At 46.5% G+C, this 23,820-nt stretch overlaps 1 protein-coding gene across 1 annotated transcript in view; it reads left to right on the forward strand.

Moving 5' to 3' along the window:
• ELOVL2 (ELOVL fatty acid elongase 2) overlaps nt 1–20,161 on the forward strand; it is a 52,565-nt gene extending 32,404 nt beyond the window's left edge. Inside the window, exons 3-8 of the mRNA XM_069563070.1 lie at nt 5,191–5,378; nt 9,370–9,447; nt 11,919–12,090; nt 14,545–14,669; nt 15,108–15,242; nt 17,057–20,161. Coding sequence (XP_069419171.1) covers nt 5,191–5,378; nt 9,370–9,447; nt 11,919–12,090; nt 14,545–14,669; nt 15,108–15,242; nt 17,057–17,176 — 818 coding nt within the window. The 3' untranslated portion in view covers nt 17,177–20,161. The remainder of the gene's footprint in view (nt 1–5,190; nt 5,379–9,369; nt 9,448–11,918; nt 12,091–14,544; nt 14,670–15,107; nt 15,243–17,056) is intronic.
• Nucleotides 20,162–23,820: the final 3,659 nt, after the last annotated feature.

Raw genomic sequence — 23,820 nt, forward strand, 5'->3', positions numbered from 1 at the left:
CAAAAGCCTAAGTCATATTGTGCAGACTCTAGCTTAAAACCCATCAAGTCTTCCCTGCATCCTCAGGATAAAACCCAGCTCCTCCTGGACCACGCAGCCCTGTCCTGTCCGGCCCCAGCTGTCCACTCTCCCCATGCTCTAGACATCTTTTCCTTCCTCTGAGCGTAAAATTCATTCCTATGCTGCTGGTCCCCACCGTCGGATGGCCGCTTAACCGTCCCCTCCTCAGACAGCCCTTCCCTCACCAGGACGGCGGAGATCTGCCCTTGAAAGCAGCGAATCTTAAACCTCGCATCATGCTCTGTTTCAGCTTCTGTTTATTTCCTTCATGCACTTGATTAATAGCTCTTTCTTCCATGAGGACAGGACCCATGACTGGTATCTCCAGGGTGTCTTAACGGTCCTAGGAACCTATTAGACACTGTATAGTTTGCAAATAAATGAGGAAAGTCTCAAGAACATGCTTTGTTTCCCTTGAGCCTTGCTGGTTCACAGAGCTGGAGAATTTACAAGTTGTCTCCTCAGCATTAGGGGTGGGAGGAGAGGGAAAAGAAGTTTTCCAGTTTCTCAGAATCTTTAAACAGAATCATGCAGAGACACAGGCTGCGTAAACTATCCTGAGTGAGTGACTACTTACATAGTGTTAGTGAGATAATACTCTGATTGTAGGGAGCTTTAAAATAAATACATCTGGGTATTCACATTGTCCTTGGTCTTCATTTTGTTTTCCATCTTCTCCCTGTGATAATGCCATAGGGTGGGCAGGGTGGGATACCGGTCCCCCGCGGTCCGCTCTGTGTGGCGTGCCCTCTGCGGCACTGCTGTAGCAGGCGGTGTCGAGGGCATGGCACTCCAGCGGGCACGCGGGGCTTCTGGGTGACCAGCCAGCATGTGACGTCTACACCAGAGTCTTAACAGGCAGTGTCTGAGCCAAGGTCACACTGAGCTTTGGCATCAGTAAGGTCACTGTCACCTGGAATTATGTGGACGGGAGCAGTTAAAGACAGGATTGCAGTTGTTTGCTCAGTTTTGGTCATTTTTATGGAAACTCCCTTTGCTGCGAGGAGACTGTGAGGTTGACAGTTGACTGCTGGTCAGGTGGCGTCTACGGTGGCAGGAGGCTGAGCCTCCCGGCTGGCAGGCATCCTCCTCTCCCTTGAGAGGTGGCCGGGCTGAAGTCGTGTGGCAAGTCCCCTGGGGAACCGACAGGTGTCCCCAAGCCTTTTCCGACTGTACCCGTGCCATGTGGGCACCATCCAGAGAGATTGTTCTGGGCACATACCTGACCCCGCTGCAGAGTTAAGGTCTCAGGTCCCAACGACGATGATTTGTAAGTGCTGGTCCCGGGTTTCAGTTAGGGCAGTTGTGACCCTCCCTGACAACCGTGGCCACTGTTTACAACGACAGCCTCCAGCGCTGTCTCCTGTGCTTGACCTGACCTGTTGACTGGCATGCATTGAATGACTGTTTCCTTCACCTCCACACTAAGCAGCTGTAAGATGTGAGTGAGACTGAGTAGAAATACAAGGTAGTCTCACCTCTCAGAGTACACACTGTGGCTGGAGCCTGAAACCAGAACCTCTGAGACAGAAAGCACGGAAGTCAACCACGTGTGTTAGTTTCCGGGGCTGTCGTAGCAAAAACCCCACAGACTGCGGCTTAAGACAACAGCTGTCCATTATCTCCCTGTTCTGGAAACATGGTGTCAGCAGAGCCTTGCCTGCCCTGCGCTTCTGGGAGCGCTCTGTCCACACCTCCCACTCAGGGCTTTCCAGCCGCTGCCCTAGAGCTCCATCGCTCCGTCGCCGCTGTCTCTGCCTTCGTCTCCATGTGGCCTTCTCCTGCGCCTCCCCTTCTTATCAGGACACAGGTCCCTGAGCAGGGCCCACCTTACCCAGTACAGCCTTATGTTAGCCGGTTTGTGTCTGCAAAGACCCTGTTTCTCAGTAAGACATCATCTACAGAGACCAGGAGTTTGGACCCGAACACACCTTTCTGGGGGACACTGTTTAACTCATAATACCATAAGCAGAGGCAGGTAGAGTTTAGTGCAAGTTATTTAGCTGTTTTTACTCAGTTTTTCTCTATTGTAAACCAGAGATAATTCCGCCTGTAGGATGGAGTTATCCATCACCTTGACTGTGGTGTTGGCAGCACAGGGGTTTGCATGTGTCCAAACTCATCAGATTGAACACAGAAAGAGTATGCAGGGTTTTCTGTATATGTCAGTGACACCTCTATACAGCTGTTCAAAATAAGATCACCTATATAATTAGATTGCTTTGAGAAATTTAAGTTAACACACATAAAAGGCTTTAGGACTGTGTGTGGCACAGAATCAGTGCTCAGCAGATGTTCATTATAAAACCAGTGCTACAGCCACATGGGCTTCCCTGCCGGCTCAGATGGTTAAGAATCTGCCTGCAGTGCAGGAGACCTGGGTTCGATCCCTGGGTCAAGAAGATCCCCTAGAGAAGGGAACCCACTCTAGTATTCTTGCCTGGGAAATCCCATGAACAAAGGATCCTGGCAAGCTACAGACCATGCAGTCGTGAAGAGCTGGACACAACCGAGCGACTAGCACGCACACTGTCTCCATGATAACATGCCAACTAAAAAATGATTAGTGCTTTGTTACACTGAAGAGCTGTAGTTATGGAAGAACAGGGGGAATTGGCCAGGCCCTTGACGTGGGCCTTGAAGGACACGCAGGCTTTAGATGTGGAGGTGGACGTTAGGAAGAGGCACGGTGTGCAGACCTCAGGACAGATGGTTAGAGCCCCTTGTGCGAAAGGTAACTTGTTAGCTGCAGGAACGCTCCCCTTACCTTGAAGCTGTGTCACACATGGGGGAAGTTCACAGCATCAGTGATGACACAGAGCTTGAGAAGGCACTTGGCTCATAGAAGCTGTGCTCTGCAGGACGGGGTGTGGAGAGCCCGGGGCTGCGTGGGGTGGCAGGGAGCAGAAGGGGAACTGGGGCTCTGGGGACCAGAGGGACTGCGGAAAGGGAGAATCCAGCTCCGACAGCTCTGTTTACAGAGATCAGAGTCAGTGCGCAGTTCTCATAATTCTGGGCCAAACCATTTTCTCTCTCTAGACAACAACAAAAAGGAGCAGAACAGAGAACAAAAATCACTTTGTGCCTCCAGTTATTTTCTAATTACTGACTGTATTATAGTTCTACTGTGTGTGTTTTCTTTAGTTTTTTTTTTTTTTTAATAGTGAAAACTTTTATATTTGGAATTAGCCAGCTGGACTCAGTTTCAGTTCAGTTCAGTCACTCAACTGTGTCTTGACTCTTTGTGACCCCATGGCCTGCCGCATGCCAGGCCTCCCTGTCCCTCACCAACTCCCGGAGCTTGCTCAAATTCATGTCCATTGAGTCAGTGATGCCATCCAACCATCTCATCCTCTGTCGTCCCCTTCTCCTGCCTTCAATCTTTCCCAGCATCAGGGTCTTGTCAAATGAGTCAGTTGTTTGCATCAGGTGGCCAAAGTATTGGAGTTTCAGCTTCAGCATCAGTCCTTCCAATGAATATTCAGGACTGATTTCCTTTAGGATGGATTGGTTGGATCTCCTTGCAGTCCAAGGGACTCTCAAGAGTCTTCTGCAATACCACAGTTCAAAAGCATCAATTCTTCGGCTCTCAGCTTTCTGTATAGTCCAACTCTCAGTTTGCTGCTGCTAAGTCGCTTCAGTCGTGTCCAACTCTGCATGACCCCATAGACGACAGCCCACTAGGCTCCCCCGTTGCTGAGATTCTCCAGGCAAGAACACTGGAGTGGGTTGCCATTTCCTTCTCCAATGCAGGAAAGTGAAAAGTTAAAGTGAAGTTGCTCAATCATGTCCGAGTCTTAGCAACCCCATGGACTGCAGCCCACCAGGCTCCTCAGTCCGTGGGATTTTCCAGGCAAGAGTACTGGAGTGGGGTGCCATTGCCTTCTCCAAACTCTCAGTTTAGATGATCCCAATTTTGTTGTGAACATCCAAGCATCATAGTCCGGAGCCAGTCGAACATATGCCTTCTTCTCTCTCTCTCCATTAGGCCTGATCAGGGTGTTGACCTTGACCATGTCAGCATCAGGGGGCTTCTTCACAGCCTGCTGGATTGGGCGCTTGTTGGCCTTAACACCCACAGTGGACACACGTGTGGTGTGGCCTTCTGTCTTCTTCACAGCTGACTCGGTGGTGAGGGGGAGCTTGACAGTGGCGCAGTGGTCCAGTCTGTTTCTCTTGGGGGCGCTCTCCGAGGACGTGTGAGCTGCCTCGAGCCACAGTGTTCTGGGCCACTGGAAGGTGGGTGACGTCCCGTCTTTGTTTGTGGCTGTGGACACCTTTCAGCACAGCTTTTTTGGCCTCAAAGCCTTTGCTTTGGCTTCGGCTTTAGGAGGGGCAGGGGCTTCCTTCTTCACCTTTGGTGCCATCTTCGTGAAAAGCTTCTTTAGGTTTGTACACGTTCACTCTCCAGAGTAAGGGACACTTGCCTCCTGGCTGTGCGTATTCTTGGTCCACAATCAGATCTGGGTCCTTGGTTTGTTTCCTGTTCTCCATTCTGAACCCTCAGCTCCAAGGCTCATTCCAGCCTCTTGCTGTCGCCCTCCTGTAATCCCGCTGCCCCGTTTGGACCAGCTGGACTCTAACCACTCCTTGTTTCTATACAGTGATCCTAAGCTGACTCCAGGGGGTGTGGGTGTTAGGAGCTAGGGCGCAGTATGGACGTATGCTCTGTTCTGCCTCCCAGAGCCGCTCGGTGGAGGCAGCAGCAAGGTGCAGTGACCCAAGAGCTGGATTCACGTCCTGACTCAGCTGCTAACTGCCCGATGGCCTCCTGCAGGTGCTGGCGCTTTCTGAGCCGATTGTATGGGACATCGTAACACACATGCTTGCTACTTACTGAGAGTAGACACAGAACTCTGCCACTTAGACATCTGAGAACAGTTACTTCCCACCTCTTATTTGTTCACTGTCAGTGTTCGGCCTAAGCCCTGTTCATGCCGTGGAACCTTCCTTAACTGTTTCAGCCCCCACTGGTTTCTTCTTCCTAATGGAACCCGAATCCAGCTTGCTCACGCTGCGGCCCACGGTTCCCTGCTGGACCCGGTGCAACATGCGCACCGCACGCGACGGCGTCTCCTTACTAAGCACGAAGGGTGCTCTGTGGGATTCTCACTGTGTGTTTCTTTCCAGATGCTCGAGTCAGAGGCTGGTTCATGCTGGACTCCTACCTCCCTACCTTGTCTCTCACCGTCTTATACCTGCTGTTGATATGGCTGGGCAACAGATGCATGAGGAACAGACCTGCTCTTTCCCTCAGGGGCGTCCTCACATTGTACAATCTTGGAATCACACTTCTCTCCGCATACATGCTGGCAGAGGTAAGTGTCCGCAAAACAGTTACGTCGGGCATTCCAGAACTTTCACGGTTTCTATCAATACTGATCTTAAATATCTCAAGAAGCTGTTCCAGCGCCTGATATTATTCCTTCCAAATGGGTGGAAGTCTTTGTTTCTAACTTGAATTTTTCTTATTGTCATTTAGACCTATTTCTTTAGTCCTTAGTCTTTACTTGTAGTTTAAAGTCACAGTTTAGGTCTGAATGGGCTTAAAGATCATGTATTATTGTTTTCTCCTTTTATAGATTACGATACTGAGGCTTAGAAAAGTTAAACTGGTTTGCCTGAGGATAGACAGCTATTGAGTAACAGTATTTTTTTAATTAAACATCAAATACAGTTAGTGTGACTGAAATGCAAACATAACATCCCTTAAAGGATGCTCCTTGCATCCCTGGGCCACTGTGTGTCCTGAGGACCAACTCCCAGAGGCCTGGGGTGACATCCCAGCTTGGCTATAGTTGCCCGCATTGCATCATGTCTTCCCTATTCCTTTATAATGTGCCAAACCTGAGTAATTTCACAAGAAAAAGAACAAGTAATGATGGCCCTGCCTGTACAACCAAAGATTATTTACTGTAATACAAGAGAAAATCTTAAAGTGTTAAACCTCGAGAGAGAGAGAGAACTAAAACAGAGTGTTTTTGGAGAAAAATTAGGATAAAATCATTCATAAGTATTGTAAATGGCTAATAGTGGCACACATATAGCTGCCTTCCTGGGGTCCTTGGATTCAGAATGAAAGTAAATTCTTGTCTGAAACATAGGCCCTCTCACCCATAGTTTTTAATCTGTGTTTAATTAGTCTAATATGCACCATCCTAGTAATGGTTAGTAACCACTGTCTGAAATGACTGTTCTGAAACGCTGATTATGGGATTGGAGGCATCAGAGTGCGTGTGGCAGAACTTGGGATCAGAGAGGCCATCCTGACAGCTCTAAAATCACGCCACCTGCGTCTAAAAGGGGAGCATTTATTTTAGTTTCCCTCCTGGGTCAATTTAGTTCACTGGATGAGCTTGCGAGAGAGTAATTTACGGGTTTTTTCCTCCCTGTGCAGCAGGGAGAGGTGCTCTTCCTGGGCCGGGTCTCAGCGGCCTTGCGTCTGCAGGGCCCACCTCGCGGTTCACTCGGTCAATGGTGCGAGCCCTGCTTGGAGCTGTTGGCGCCCAGAGGCAGGAGACCCGAGTGCAGTGGCGGCTCTCCACGTCCTCTGCGGCCCTGGGGGACTCACTCAGCCAGCTTAGCTGTAAGATGGAGACGCGACGTCCGGCCTGCCTCACTCCCTCGTGAGCGTCAGGACGTCAGTTCTGTTCAGCCGGCACTCAGCGAGCACCCGCTCGGTGCGGCCCAGGGGCCACAGCGAGGTCAGAGGTGGTTTCTGTTCTCGAAGAGCTCACAGACTAGCGCAAGTGCAGGAGACAGTCCTGTGAGTCAGGACGAAGTCCACAACAGGCACCGACGGCAGGAATGAGAACGACAGTTCGGTGCCTGAACCGCCACATACATGTACGGGGTTTGTCTCTTTTAGGGAGAAACCCCCGCAAAGAGCTCATTCTCCACTGTGACCTTTAGCTCCCACTCGTCTGCTGTTTCTCTTCGCAGACTTTTCCATCTCTCAGTTCAAAATCGCTGCTGGTGGTTGAGTGCCTTCTAGTCTCCTGACCGTAACCTCTTTCGGGGTTTAAGGTCATCCCCCTTACACTACGTGCTGTATTTATAGACTAGTCAAGGGGTAGCTTACCTTAACCTTGCTAACCTGTTACACCCAGGCCAGATGTATGCTTAGGCCAGGAAGCTGCCCTGAAACCACTAACATTGTTCCAGCAAACACACCCTATAGGCCCTACACGGTGTCAGGTCGAGTCCCAGGCTCTGGAGCACAGCCTTGGCCCGAGTGCAAGAGGGAGCACTGGACCGGGCGGGGTTGGGGAGGCCTCTCCAAGGAGGCGATGGCTGAGCTGCACGCGGTGATGAGAGCAGGCCAGGCGGGTCAAGATCTGGGGAGGCCTTGAGGCTGCACCAAGCTCCAGGTGGTGTTTGAGGACCACGAGAAGCAGCAGTGTGCCAAGGAGAGTGGATGGAAGACTGGTAATGTGAGATGAGGTAGATAGGGGCAGGTTACCCAGGGCCTTGCCAGGAACTTGGCTGTTCTTAGGAGGAGCCATCGGAGGATGTTAATAGAGGAGGGATGGGATCTTCAACATGGAAAATGGACTCGGCGAGTTGGGGCAAGCATGGAGGCAGAGGGTCTGCTTGGGAGCCTTGATGGTGCTACAGTCACAGACACCAGTGGCGTGGACTCAGGCAGTGGAGATGGGGAGTGGATTCTAGTCATATTCTGGAGCGAGTTGGCCCACACCTCCTTAAGGCTGACAGCCCCATTTGAAAGCCTGGTTTCTTCCTCTTCAACACACAGGTTGGGTGCTTCCTGCATACCAGCGTGCCCAGGGCATCAGGAGGGGTCTGGGGTAAGGCACTCTGAGCCTCCCCCAGCCTGGCTGCTTGTTCTAGCACTCAATGTGTCAGATGGTTCTGCAGAGGCGTGGTGGGGAGGGGACAGCCCGGGGACAGCTGACTAAGCAGAGCATGGCCTGTTCTTTCCTACTGTGGCGTTGCTATTACATAAACACGGTAGATGGTAGAGCCCCAAGCTGCAGAACAATAGCCTGACCATGGAGATTTTTAATTAATCTTTCTGAACAAAGTTAAGTAACTTTATTTTGAAAAAGGCTGAAAAAATTTACATATACTTCTAGATACTCCTGGATCCACTGGGGCCTCCCACTGGTTCCCATTTGAAAACAAGCATGGACAGCTCTGGGACCTGAAGAAGATTCAGTCTCTCTTACTTTCCCTGGATTCATTTATCCTGATAATCTATACTTGTCACGATGTTAACTGGGGTGATTTTGTTAGAAGAGAAGCAAATGAGGATATGGAAGACTCACGAAGGTTCTGAAACATCCTCAGTGTTCTTCGAGTTTATCTCTTTTTCTTGGTGTTGAGTTCATTAACATCCCTCCCTCCGTGCTCTAACAGTCGGTACCTTTACACCTTTTTGATAAGATACAGAAAATTATAGGCTTTCACATATAATATCATATGTAACTCAAAGCCAAAGGCCTTATAGTCTAGAATTTCAAGTTTGTTAGTAACAGTGAAAAAGAAGGCAGAAAACTTTTATAGAATTTCCCACAAAGAAAGTCCATTTCCTTAAGTTGTAGAGGGAACACTAGACAAGGACTTAGAAGACCTGAATCCAGTCATCCTTCTGCTACTTACAGTCGGGTGATCACAAGCAAATAGTCATTCAGGACTTTCTCTGTGCCAGGCATTGGACAAGGAATTGTGGTTGCAAAAAATGAGCAAAGAAGGAGGCATAGACTTTATGGAGCTTTGTTTTTTGAGCATAATGGGGAAAACAGATATGTATCAATTATAATCGTACAAATGACTGATTACTACATAGCATAAATACAATGAAGAAAATGATTTAAGAATGTCTGTGAGCCCTGGTTTTCTCATGGAAAATGGTAATAAATACATAATTCATAACATTGGGATGATCCAATAACAAATATTTCTATGTAAGCCAATAAAGTACTAAAATTTTAGTGTAGTTTCTTCACATCTGTTTACATTTAATTCTGTATTTTATTGGTAGAGCATATGATTAGATAATTGCTTACGGAAAATATTGTGTTACTCAAATGATAGCTAAATTCTGTTTTTGGTGGCTGTGAAGGTTAGAAGTAAATCCTGTATTAACCAAAGATTTTAACCACTGATACTAGTTCAGCAGCAAGAAATTAGGTCCTTTGATAATGTGTGTTTGGGAACAGGATTGAGTAAAGCTCATACTGGGGAGAACTCAAACCTTGAATAGATGCCAATCAGAAATATGAATAGGAAGTTGAGTTTTCGTCCAAATTTTTGCACTGATTTTTTCCTCCTTTGTTTCTTTGGCAGCTTATTCTCTCCAGTTGGGAAGGAGGCTACAACTTACAGTGTCAGGATCTGACCAGTGCAGGGGAGGCCGACATCCGGGTGAGTCAGCTGTTTGTAACCATTTCTCACTGAAAAGGAGAGAAAGCTTTCTCCTCCCAGAGACGAGGATGGAGGCTGGGCTTAGATAAGAAGGGGTCTCTGTCCTAGTAGAAGTGCTCACTTGGGGGACAGATGGGACAAACCATGGCACATCCACGCAGTAGATCCCTTTGCAAAGTGGAATGAGGATGACCTCTGTCCCGATGTAGAATCATCTCCAGGATGGAGCTCAGTGAAAACAGCAACCCACAGACCATGCTTATAGTACAGGGCCTCATGTGCAGAAAATGATAGGAATATGCATGTCTTAGCTTTTAGTTTATTCTGCCATTGTTTCTTTTTAAAACCATAAGCAAACACGATGGTTTCCTTTTAGGGGAGGGACCAGGGCAGAGTAGACAGAGGTGGAAATTGGACTTCTCTGAATGTCCCTTGTCTAATTTTCAGAAACAGTAGGTGTTTTCACATAATTATAAAGCAAATTTAAAAAGAATGCAAGGCAGCGTCTCACTCCACATCTTGGAAATAAAATAATTACCCATATATTAAGTTGCTGGCATAACTACCCAAGGAATTCTTTCATGTGCCTTTAAACAGTGTTTTGACTGCATACCCTGAGCGAGATGACCTCAACGGCATTCAGTAATTTGGAGGGGGGTGGGTGCTGCTCTTATTAATAAAAATACTGGTATTCCTTTTTGTGGGACTATTACAGGTATGCTTAAGATAAAGTACATAATAATGTCAATATCATTACAACTGATATTTGAAACATAGAAAAGAGAAACCAAGACTCAGTAATCATAGATTTAAATCAGAAATATCAAAATGAACATTCTTTCTAAAACGTGGTTTTTTAGCTCTGTTCACAGGAAAGGTCTAGTTAGTCTCTGAGAAACCAGCAGTGATACCCACATCATGCTCTCTAAATATAATCCAACAGGAGGGTTTAGTGTTCTTAGAGAGTTGACCGATTCCTGTTCAGCGGGCGGCGGGGGGAAATACATACATGAGAAGAATCCAGGACATCATGTGACAGAGCCAGGAAGCTGGGGTCACGACAAGAAGATGTAAGGGCCAGCTTAAAGGGACTCCCACAGCTAAAGTGGGACAGTATGAGTATCAAAAGGAATACTGACATATTAAATTTATAAAAACTAAACGGGTTTAAAATGACACTAAAAAAAATTTCTTTGTTACCTTTTGAAGGTTACTAGGACACCAAGTAATTCTAGAAAAAAAAAATTGAAAAGAATCAAACATCTACCCTGCCATTCATATGTAAGTTTCCAAATAGCTAAAGAGGAAGAGCTTCCCTGGTGGCTCAAACAATAAAGAAACTGCCTGCAATGCAGGAGACCCAGGTTCAATCCCCTGGGTCAGGAACATCCCCTTGAGAAGGGCATGGCAACCCACTCCAGTATTCTTGCCTGGGAAATCCCACAGAGGAGCCTGGAGGGCTATGGTCTATGGCGGTCACAGAGTTGGACACGACTGAGTGACTAACAACAACCCACCTGCTATGTAAGTTTCCAAATAGCTCAAGAGGAAGAGCTATTTCTATAAAGACAAAAACATGCACATAAGTATAAAAAAAATTTGAAAAGCACCATTTTGCAGCTTATAGTGAAGGGTAATGGGTCCAGACAGCAGTCATCTGTAAATGCTGAAACTACTGGGTGAAAGTTGAGTGGAAGCTTCACGATGATTAGGTCAGGCTGTTAACACCTGAACTCTGTTGATGTTAGTGTCAGTGGGACAATCAGAAGTTGGGTACCTCTTGATGTGATTCCATAGGAAGTACACAGACCCACGCCTGAAGTACAGTTGACCACTAAACCGCGTGAGTTTGAATTACACGGGTCCACTTAATACACAGACTCTCTTCAGTACTAAAGTGCTGTACAACCCGACACGGAGGAACCATGCTACAGAGGGCTGGCTGTAAGTTATGCACGGACGCTGGACTGTGCAGGGGGTCCATGCCATGACCATCCCTTCCTGCCCCGTTGTTAAGGGTCAACTGTAATTTTACCCCCAGCCTTAAACCTGAATCCAGCTAAGCCTCTGTCATTGCTCTTTACAGAAAGTGTGGCGGATAGAGAAACAAGTTTAAACAACACTAGGAAAAGTAAATCACCCAAATCCATACTATTAGGAATTCTATACAACTGATCAAGTTTAAGAAATAAAAGATCGGAAAGAAAACAGTGGAGCACAGAAAGGGAACAGACTTTCGGTCCCCCCTCCCCAGTACTTTGGAAAGATACAATAATTCCTTTCACCAGACGGGGCTGGGTTGCTGGGAATACGGAATAGCTGGCAGCAGGGACGCCGGGTGAGATGGTTCCTGCTGGTCTGAGAGCTGGGCAGGTGAGCCGGGGAAGTGTGGCCTGGCGCCCGCAGGGGCAGGCGGCCCTGGGGGGCGTCGCAGCTCACCCTGTCTTCCTCCCGCTTGACTTCTCGTACAGGTAGCCAGGGTGTTGTGGTGGTACTACTTCTCCAAATTAATAGAGTTCCTGGACACAATTTTCTTTGTGTTGCGGAAGAAAACCAGCCAGATCACCTTTCTTCACGTCTACCATCACGCCTCCATGTTTAACATCTGGTGGTGCGTCTTGAACTGGATACCTTGTGGGCAAAGTAAGTAAATGTTTATCAGTTCTGTGTAATGGGTCTCCTGCCCCCGTCACACGGGGAAGCACATGTTTGCTGGTGGCCGTTTCGTTTCTCATCTTTGATCCTGGCAAAATCTTTGAGTATTAGGATAAATTTTAAGTGTTTTCTCTTCCACGCACCATACGTCTGATGGCAGAAGTGCACGTCCCAGCTGGAGTTACCCCACGCCCTGGGGCGGTAGAAACATAGCACCTTCCAGTCACGACCCCTCAGCTGTGGTACAGATGCAGTCATTTCAACTTTGGGGGCTTGTTTATCCATTCTGAAAAATTAAAATCACGTCCCTCTGACCCACCAGAGCAATGGCTTTCATTTTTTTTTTTTTTTACTGAGACATCAATAAGTATTATATTATATTACAACCCAGGATACTCATATTGAATGAAACAAATTTCATGAAACAGTATTTAGCCTGGCTCTGTGTGATTCACTTTAAAAAAAAAAAAGGAAAAAAAGTGACCTCACTTTTTCAAAAAGCTAATAACTCTCACTGCGCTGACTTTCACAGTTGATGTGCTCTGACCTGCAGTTTGAGAAACAGTGCTCAAGAGAGAACAGTACTTTTCTATTGGTTATTGTTTTATACCCAAGAATTCAAAAGTATTCTATGAAAAATCAGGTGAAACTCAGGTCAGAATGATTTTGTTCTGGGATATAGGAACTTGTAGAGATGATGTTAAAAAAAAAAAACAACTAGGGGTATCTGCAGTACACTGACTATGAAGATGTCAGTTTAAACTCCAGTGTGAAGTAAGCTTGCTGCAGGTGCAGTGGACAGAAGAGACCCTTTTCCACCTCTCCTAGACTGACATACTCCGGTTTGAGTTTAGTTACTAAGAATATAGACTATAATGTAATCAATATGTGGACTAAAATCAATCCCAAAGGACAGCTGTCAAGGGTATTTTTTGTGATTATCAAGTTTCATTTATAAACCACTAAAGAGTCGGACACGACTGAGCAACTGAACTGAACTGAAAACATCTAAAAGTCGATTTTAACCACTGTGTAAAGACATTGCGTTTCATTCACGGGAATTCTATGTGTGTGATAGTTTCTGTTCAGTCTAGAATACTATGAAAATTATAAGCATCAACTACTTTTTAAAAATTAATTGATGGAATTGAAAACTCAGGTTGGTAAAAAAAAAAAAAAAATCACTAATATTGTGCTGCCGGGTAGTCTGAAACTCTGTTTGTGCTTTCATATAAATCCAGTGCCCTGACAAGTCATTCCAGCCAGTGTATAAGGACTTGCTAGATTCCTGGTGCTGTTCCTCTTGTCATATTCACTGATTTGCATTGATCTATCCAAACTGCTAATCCAGGACTGGTAAACCAGGCAGGAGAATTTAAATTAATTAACCCACATATGCGCAGTGCCTTTTAGTTTATATAGTTAACCCCATCACAGCCTTAAGCGGTAATTACTTATACCAATTTTCCAGATAAGAAACAAAATTTACAAAGTAATATATGCAAGGGGACAAAGCTATTTAGGTGGTCCTCCAGCTGCACAGCCTGTCTCCTCTCCCCGGAGTTGGCAGCTCACAGACCAGCCGCCTGGATCCCAGGCCAGCCTGTCACGCTCACCTTGTGCTGCGCCCCGTCCGGAGCCCTTCACCTACCTGGCGTTCTCACACCCTGCTCCCCCGCTCCTGGGCTTGTGCACTTCCTCACCTCTTGCATTTCAATCCTTTGACCCTTAGTTGACCCAACACAGAACTTAGCCCTTGCTCCTTAGTTTCCTGAAACACGACTCACCCACGTGGATGACAGCACCTGTTATGAGTTGACGGCAGGGGATGGGGGGTGCCCCGGCACAGCTCAGCACAGCAGGTACCCAAAAGTGTTAGACACTCCTTGTCCCAGAAGTCCAGGAGGCTTCCCGGCCACTGGGAAAGTCCCCAGCCCACCTCAGCCTCTTCTCATCCTGCGGGACCTTCCCCGATTCACCTTCTGCAGCATCTCCTGGTTCTAGGTCCCTTCCAGGGAGATTCCATTTACCTAATTATGAAGGGCAGAACATTTTCCCTGACTCTCGAGCGCCCTGTTCAGCCATGTACAAAGGCTACAATCATACAATCTGTCTACAATCCAAATGGCTGGAAGGTTTAGCGAAAGCAAACACATGTTCTCTCTCAAATTCTGTTTCCTGGTTAAATGGTAGTCATGACAGAGACAGCATAGCCGTGGCAAAATGGGGAGTAAGCTGTATGGTTTTCAGAGTCCCAGCCAGTCGCAGGTGAGTCCCTCTCTCTAGGTGTCTGGTTGACTCCTGCGGTGATGGCACAGGAATCGGGGTGAGTTCTGTGAGCGCCGTGTTGTTTGTGCGGTTATGACAGGAGGAACAGTACTTGACACAGAACGGCCGGTCCTGCCTCCCAGAGGAACGATAATGCCTCCTGTGCTCTCCTAGGTTTCTTTGGCCCCACCCTGAACAGCTTCATCCACATCCTCATGTACTCCTACTACGGGCTGTCCGTGTTCCCGTCCATGCACAAGTACCTCTGGTGGAAGAAGTACCTGACGCAGGCCCAGCTGGTACGTCCGCCCCCCGCCGGCTCTGCTCTGCCGCGGCTGCATGTTCGGTCCCTGCCCTGGAGGCCGGAGGCTTTCCTGTGGGGGATGAGGCTGCCAGTCTCTCTCTCAAAACGGGCTTTTAAGATGAAACCTTGTTAAAGTGTCCTTCGTGTACGAAATGCATTCTGTGTGTGTGGAATATGCAGCTAGCTCACTCCTTGCTGTGAAATGTAGACGAATACTTTTGAAGTTATTGTCTGCTGAAGCGTTTTTAGCTAAATGGCCTGACCTGATATTTCCCAGAGAAAATTAACAATGGCCAATTTTACACACTTCCTAACTTCCGAGCAAATTCCCGGAGAGGAGAGTGGGCCCCTGGGGCGCCTCCGGAGTTGTCTCGGCCCGGGAGCAGGCCTGCAGCTGCCTGAGCGCAGAGCGAGCCGCCCTTGCCGCCCACAGGTGCAGTTCCTGCTCACCATCAGCCACACCATGAGCGCCGTGGTCAGGCCCTGCGGCTTCCCCCTCGGCTGCCTCCTCTTCCAGTCTTCTTACATGATGACGCTGGTCATCCTCTTCTTAAACTTCTACATTCAGGTACGTTTAAACTCAAACAGTCAACAGCAAAACATGAGGCTGAGCACCTCTGCGTTACGTTTTTTATTTTACCAGTTAAACGTTGCGGAAGTGCAGGCTTGTTGATCAGTTCAGATAACAGAGATGCACAGAGTCCTCCCTGCACCCTCCTCCATAGGATAACTAACCCCTGTTACTGGTCTGGCGGGCATTCTGCCAAACGTTTTTCAATGCATGCCTGTGAAGTTTCGTAAAAAATACTGTGCATTTGAATCTTGTACTTGCACCAGGCTGCCAAAGTCTGACCTCTGAAAGGTAAACACTGTGTATAGTAACACAGACCCAGGAAATCTCTATGAATGGAGGGAACATGGACTAAATGAACCTAACGGTGAAAACCAGTTTCCATCAGCTACTGCAAGGGTGTAGGCTTACTGCTGATTTGAAAACATTCTTTTTTTTCTTTAATTATTTTTTTACTTTACAATACTGTATTTTCTTTTGAGGTGAACCAGGATGAGAAGGTCACATTGACTTTTCCTTAAGTGTCATTTTCTTTTTAACAATTTAAGTGGAAGGGATTTTCAAAATGCAATTTCAGAGCAACTCTGTTCTAAAGGACTGATGGCAGCGGTGACAGCACAGGCCTCAGGTGGTGGTCGGTTTTAAATTGCTCCTCTCTGTGGGCTGCGGAAATAGAACGCTTCATAAGAAAAACGAGGGTATACAGTTTATTCAGAATGGTACTTCTGAAATTGTATTGACTGCATTTTCTCCCATGAACAAACAAGTGCTCACTGACGTTAGTCTGGGTTGACTTTGAGCAAATGTACGGTGGTTTTATACAGAATGCGGCTGTGGGAGCAGAACTTCTGATTGCTTTTCAGCTCTTGTGTTTTGGAATTTGGACTGGCAAGGCTTTGTCTTCCGTGAGATAAAAGTTTCCTTTGAGAATTTCTAAAGAAGCAACCATTGATAGAACCAAACAAAGCCACCCCTCTCCTAAAAAAAAAAAAGACGAATGTTGCTAGCAGACTAAGCAATTTGTCTTGGTGTTGAAACTTGAAGGAATCCATAGTCCCGCAGTGGGGAGCAGTGGTGCTCAGAGCCACAGTCAAGGTCAGTCCTGACCCTGAGTTGGTAACTATTCACTTTTTTTAAAAAAGTGAGATCATATATTTTGTCTGAATAGGGAGGCTGTGCCAAGACACAAATCAAGCCAAAAGCTCAGGTACCAGTACTTTTGAAATAATAGCACTTTTTCACTTGGATTGTATTTTTTTTTTTTAATTTATATCCTTAAGTCATAGTGCATACTTGAAAGTTGCTAAGAGACTAGATCTTAAAAGTTCTCATCACAAGAAAAAATTCTTGTGGGATGGTAAGTATGGTAAATCCTATATGTGGGATGGTAAGCTACACAGTGTGACCATTTAACAAGCATTAAATTATTTACAAGCATTAAATCCTGTTATACACCTGAACTAATGCACTGAATTTCACTTATACCTTGATTTTTTTAAAAAGACTTCCCCAAAAATCATTCCCTCCATGTAAGCAACTAATGCAGAATTTGAATGCTAATCCCATAAAACAATATATCAGTACTAAGCTGATGTGGGTAAGGTAAGACAGCTTTTCACTGGAATTCATGCATTTGTCTTGTTTTTAGTCAGAAGCTTAACAACCATCATTTAACAAATAAGCATTCTTACTAGAAAGTTCAGTACCCAATGAAATCATGCATTGTTTTAGACCCTAAGTCACATTACAGACAAGGTTCTATTAACGAATCCCTTTCTCTTTTTCTCTTCAACATGTACGCATCCCAACAGACATACCGGAAAAAGCCAATGAAGAAAGCCATGGAAGAGGCAGGGAAAGAAGTCAAGAATGGTTTTTCCAAAGCCTACTTCAGTGCAGCGAACGGAGTAATAAGCAAGAAGGCACAATAAGGGTCGCGTCTCAAAGACAAAGCATATATAATAGCCTAACAGATCCGCTTGTTTTAAAGCAAAGACTGAATTGAAAGTTATATATGTTTTAGCATAAACTAATTTCTTTTGAGTTTATAAATCATTTGTACCCAGAATGTATTAATATATTGCTGTTGGGTTGATCTGTTAACTGAAAGCTTTCATCAGCAGTGAGGCGAGAACTCCGCAGAACTCAGAACCGGTGCGCCTTCTCTCCTCTCCCCACCAACCTAGCCCCCCGCAACCCTGCCCCGCCAACCTAGCACCCCACCTGCCCTGCCGACCTAGCCCCCCTCCCGGACACGGTCCCCACCACGCCTTATGCACCTGCAGAGCCAGGACACAGGGAGCGCTGTTTCTCACAGCAAGTCTACAAATAAGTTAGTTTTGTTCAGATTAAAATGTTTAAAACAAAATGTTATTATCTTCTAAATACAGGGTATGCTGTAATCTATATTCAGCAATAATTGTCAGTACACAATCGGTCCATTTGTTCCTTTAGGAATCAACCCCAGAAAATATTAAAATGGTCACATAGATGGACAACCCAACAACCCCTTCTCTCTCTCAAGTCTGTCTTATGTCCAGAATCTCAGATTCCCACAATTACTCCTAATTCTCAACTTAGTGACATGGTAATAGTTTTTTATTCCTTTTTTTCTTTTTTATTTTGAAGAAAAATCTCCCAAACCCTCATAGTGCAGGGGCTCTGGATAGGCCTAGTTCTTCTGTTTTAGCTGGGTTTCCTTAGTTATTCATGTATTCACACCTACATCCTATGTTAAGGTGCCCTGGGTTAGGATAACAGACACTGCTCAGTTTTAAAAGTAGAATCCGAATATGGCTGGCTATCTCCTCTCTGAACAAGGACTCGAGCCCAGTGATCTGCCTCACTGGGCCCTTGGAATGAGCTGTCCCTGGACTCTCTGTAAGTTAGAATTAATAGAGCCTCGACGGGAAAATAGATGCTGACCTTGTCAACGATTTCTTATGAGCCTGCTTGTGAATATTATCCCCAAACAGCTGCTGTTTGTCTTTACAGGTTAGGTTTTTGAAAATAGGAAGAAAGAGAGGGCTGTGGAAAGGTTCCAGCCCTGCCCGCAGTAAAAAGCGCCGGTTTGGCAAAGCCAGCACACCCGTGCCCTGCTGGCGTAACCCAAGCCCCACAGAGAAGCACACAGAGGAAGGCGAGAGGGACCACTGCTTTCTCCCCACGGGAAGGGCGGTCCATTAAATTGTCCCAAGAATAGAAACGGTATTTTCCGAAGATCTGATGCAGATTTACACCCTATAAAATAATTCATACCCTGTAAAAACTAGATTTGCCCACTTTGACACTCTATCTGCTTTCCTACCTTACTTTAAGAAGTTTTTAGGTCGTAACATTGACATTAGAGGCTTAAATGCCCCAACCCATTACAGCACAAAAGGACTTTGTCCTTTGGGGACCATTTCTGTTTTCTGAGCTTCTGTTTGAAAAAAACATTTTTTAAGGGGAAAACAAAAACACGGACTTTGGTGCCGACATGTACACTGACACTTCCAACGTGTTTCTTGTAAACGCCCCACGGGGTTCCGCTGCCCTGAGAGGCAACTGGCCTTCCCAGTCCTCGCGGCAAGGGTGTCGTGCCCTCCAGCCCCTCCTCTGCCAGCAGGCCCATTTCTCCGGAACAGACATCTTCCGTCTGACGGCCACTTTCTCTTGGGTCTTTCTAGTCTCCTAAAGCTGACTTGTTCTAGGGTGCTCAGCCCCCTCCTTCCATAACATCAGGCCTGCACAGCTGTAAGTACCATGCCCTCCCAGAAACTCACTTTAAAACAAGGGCTCGCTTTGAGTATGACTCTCCCTGCTCCCGTAACAAAGTCCACGACAGACTAGGGAGGAAACCCCTTGGAGGAGCTAGACTCTGGTGCAGTTTTAGGTCTCAGACGGGAGCTAAAATGTTATCAAAATGCACTCACCGCAGGTCAAAAGGAGGCTCAGAAGGCAGAGGTCACAGTCAGCTGTTGTCTCCAGCTTCCCCTCAGTCATCAGGCCCCGGCTCTGCACTCAGCCTTGCAGCTGCTGTTCCAGATGCTCCGGTGGGCCCCATCCCCGCACAGCAAGGACAGAGGCATCCTTCAGTCAAGGCAGACGGCCCAGACAGCTGGAAAACACTGATCAAAGGGGAAGCTTGGTTAGTTTACACTCTCCAGCTCGATTTGGATAGAGGCTTCAGGATGCTTACTTCTGACTTGATCTGTAATCCTAGGGAAGCTTCATGAAACACTTGATAGCCTTAAACCATTCAAGGGCTGGTTAAAAAAAATAAATACAGAGTTATGAAGTCTTAGTCACAAAAACTGAATCAGGTAACTCTCTTCACCTGTTATTAAGTGTTACAATTTTAAACAAAATGTTTACTTTTACTGTGATTTTTCTAAAGCAAAAGCTGTTTTTTTTTTAAAAAAAAAACAACTGTATAATTTGTTAGAAAAAAAGGGAAATGTTTTTCCCTCAAATTTCTCCTCACTCATAAGAATGAAACGTAATGTAATATGGTAAGCAGATGTTTATTCCAATTTTTCAAACAAAAGAATGTTCACTTACTGGAATTAAATACAGAAATCTCAACCCATCAAAATTACATACTAAACTATTTAGACATATTGAGGGGGAAGTCCCCCCCACATTGGTAAAGTATTTTTAAGGCAAAAGTTCACTATGATGGACAGAACTTCACTTCTTGTGTAAGAAACCAGTCAGTTCTTTCCAGTATTTCCATTTCATTTTATGTTTCTGGGGACTTCCTTATTTGGAAAATAAGGATACTACTTTTTTTTTATTTTCCTTGGAAAACACTTGTATCTTAAGAACATAGTATCATGACTGAGGTGGCCTGGGAGGCAGAAGAAGCCATTTTTCCTTTGTAGATAAAAAGCATCTGTATGATTGTTGTATAATAAATTGATTTTTACACTAAAGTATGTCATGATTCCTTTTATTCGCTTCAAAGAAGTTAAAATGTGTTCTGCATGCTATTCCAAGTGACCTATTACACAGGAATTTGGTTTTTTTTTAACAAAGTTATATTTTAGCAATTAATTTTGCAGGTGTAATCCATTTCAGTAAGCAGTGGGCTTTTATATAACAATGTCACCTTTATGCAGTATTCATATACCGAGTTGAACTCTTTCAGAAAATGGTCATTCATAAGGAAAAGTTAAGAGTAGACTAGCAGAGAGGATATGGTGGTGGTAACGGTACAGAGTCTACTTGCCGATGCAGAAGACGTCAGAGATGCAGATTCAATCCCTGGGTCAGGAAGATCCCCTGGAGAAGAGCATGGCAACCCACTCCAGTATTCTTGCCTGGAAAATTTCATGGACAGAGGAAGCTGGCGGGCTCCAGTCATGGGTCACAAAGAGTCGAACATGACTGAAGCGATTTAGCATACTGCACAGCAAGCAGAGGATAGAAAGGTTATAACAGAAACAGCTACACAGAATGACCCAGGGAAGAGTGCAGGACTGGCTGAAGAGGCTAGACTGGGCACAAGCAACATGGGGCCACGCTCTGCAGCCCTGGGCACTCTCTCTGCAGAGTCAGGCAGACAGGGGGCTGGTGCAGCATCTCAGGAGTCTGTCTGAAGCCTGAGACAGACGTAAGGTCGTGGGGCAGATCACAGACTGGCATGGTGTCGATGTAGAGCGTAGAGGTTTAATGTGATGTTGACAGCAACACGCAGAATGGTACAAGAGAGGGCTCCAAGTCTGCTTAGGAAGTGGCTTAAGTTCCTGGACAGTAACAAGGATGGGGCAGAATATCCTGAAGAGCAGGAGCGGGGCAGAGTAGGAGGTGGCCCTGGAGAGTGGAAACTTCACCTCACCTCCCCAAACGGGGGCCAGAGACCTCCCCATCACCTCCTGGGGTTTCCTTACCTTAAACAGTGGGTGCAACCAGTTCATTAAAGCCTAGTAACTTGTTGCAAATTAAAAGCTGCTTGTACATGACAAACGTTCACCTAAATAAGCTTCAGTTTCTCAGTATAAAGAAAAACTCAATGTGTTTTTATTATTCAGTTTATTATTACCACTTACTATTTAGGATTTCTTCAAAATCAAATTATATTCACATTAAAGAAGAATTCTAAAAATAAAACATAAAGGGTTCTACTCCAAGGCAAGTTAAAATAATAATCACTCTTACAACACCTAAACTACACTCACCTAAAATATCCCTTGACCTTCAGTAACATGACTTTCAGTCATGGGTTGGTGGGGCGGGGGGGCAGTGGGAAGCAAAAGCTATCGATTTGTAGGTCATTTTTCTGTCTTGAGAGGCAGCACTCAGGAAACACTGGGATGACACCAGGAGGACAAGCAAATATGAAAGTCAAACCCTCACTGAACACTTCGTAAATCAGCCAGTTTGGCTCTTAGAAGCAACCCACTGGGAGCCCATTATAACCCTGTGTGTGGGTGTCCCCAGCTGCTAAGTCACGTCCAACCCTTTGCAACCCCACGGACTGCAGCCCGCCAGGCTCCTCTGTCCTTGGGACTCTCCAGGCGGGAGCACCGCAGTGGGTTGCCACTTCCTCCTGCAGGGGATGGAACCCACGTCTCCTGCATTGGCAGGCAGCTTCTTTACTCCTGAGCCACGTGGGAAGCCCTACTATGACCCCATCTGAAGCCAACTCCCGTCTGACAGTCCAGCCCAGCTGCGGCAGGCACCTTGGCATCTGCACACACCAGGCTGACCCTGAGACGGGGGCTGTGCTCTTGTGTGACCAGTTACCACCACTCATCCTTTTACACTCGGCTTGTTAACCCAGCTGACCCCCAAAGGCATCTGAATTTGACACCTGAGCACTAAAGAACAAAAGGAAAAATTCTTCTGCACGGTTTTGCCTAGACTGAGTTCACACATTTCAAGGGAGATGAACTTCACTTTCCTGTTGACTGTGACCCTAATGATAAATATCACAAGTTGCAAATTTCTCTGAAAGATTTAGGCACTGTCCCAAAGATGGTCCATGTACAGAGCTAGCCTTTATTTTTTAAGTCCAGTTTAATCTTATGAGCCTTGATAAACTCCGGAAATAGTCATGTTCAATTGCAAAATTCATCAAATCTACCTTCCCAGTGCTGTATGTTATTATGGTGATACAGAAGTGACCCAGATGAAATATATGCCCTTCCAAGTTCATAGTCTTATAAAGCAGATGGAGAAACATTTAAATAAAAAATAATAGAAATACGGAAAACCACTTACCGAGAAAATTTTTCGAAAGGAGACAGTGTCTGGGCTTAGTTTTGATGGGTGAGGAATTTTCCAATGAGACAGGGAGGGAACTTAGTCCTAGCAAATCCCAGAGGTTAAACACCTAGCATTCTACCAGGACTCACCATCCTTTCCCAAGGATGAGGCACTTCTCCAGTGCCCCCCATGTGGCTGGCATTGTACTGGGGCTTTGGAATAAAATAGTGAAGAGATCAAACAGGGTCTCTGCTCAAAGAGCTCAGGTTGAGGGTGGAAGATGGGAGGTTGAAGAGGGAGGGGACATATGTATATATCTATGGCTGATTCATGCGGATGTATGGCAGAAACCAACACAATATTGTAAAGCAAGTATCCTTCCATTAAAAAAAGAAAAAAGAGCTCACAACTAGTGAGTACCTCCTAGAGGAAAACAGGGGTTACCTCAAAACTCCAAGAACATGCTGTTGATGCTGTTAAAGGTGTCAGGATTTGGTCTCGCCCTGTCCCGTGGGGAACCAAAGATGAATGCTGAGACCACTGTTTGTGCCTGATTCAGCTCCCAACACCACTCTGCTACTCCTGGCTCGACCCAGAGCGACCCAGACAGCTGAAACGCCATCACCGCATGTGAATAAGCACACTTTGGGAGTCTATCTGAAGTTTTCCCTTCTTTTGATAACAACTGCACTGTGTATTTGTATGCAAGCTGAGAAGCAGAACCGCTAGGTGACAGCCACGTAAATCCCCCAGAACCTGACCTCACACGGCTGCAGGAGTGAAGGAGGAGCCTCGGGAAGGCAGCTATCATCAGGTGTGATGTGGGTGCTCAGCGGGCATACCACAGACATTCGGGAAGAGAATATGGACGTGGGCTGGGGAAGACTGAGAATGAGCCTGAGCTGCAGCCCACGCAGACAGACGGTCACGTGCCTCTGACCTCGGTGGTGAGGGTGACCTGCAGAAGCCAAGGCCTGTGCCCCAGAGCCCTACACACACCTGGCCCAGGAGGAGGAGCTGATAGACGGCTGGGGAAGCACAGCAGCTGCAGGGCCAGCATGTGCCTCAGGGGGAGCCTGCAGACCGGCCATGAGGCAAGCGTGCAAAGCGGCAAGCCCAGTCCTCTGCCCGCAAGCCTCCCCCTGGACCTCCGCCGTGGCCACTCTCACCAGAAAGGTACAGGGGCGTGAGTCACCCTGCCCAAGTCAACAGGTCGCAAAGCCACCATGTCCTGTGGCGACAGTCGAAAATGCCCATGCACGTAGGGAAAGATCCAGCGACCCCAGCTGAACTTACCTGAATCCCCAGCAAGAGAGGTCTCAGTCAACAGTGGCCAGTCCTCCAGATCCGAGATGGTGTCTGCTTCTGCTTCTCTATTATCTGG

This window comes from Ovis canadensis, chromosome 20 (assembly GCF_042477335.2).
Source record: "Ovis canadensis isolate MfBH-ARS-UI-01 breed Bighorn chromosome 20, ARS-UI_OviCan_v2, whole genome shotgun sequence".
In the NCBI taxonomy this organism is placed as follows: Eukaryota; Metazoa; Chordata; class Mammalia; order Artiodactyla; family Bovidae; genus Ovis; species Ovis canadensis.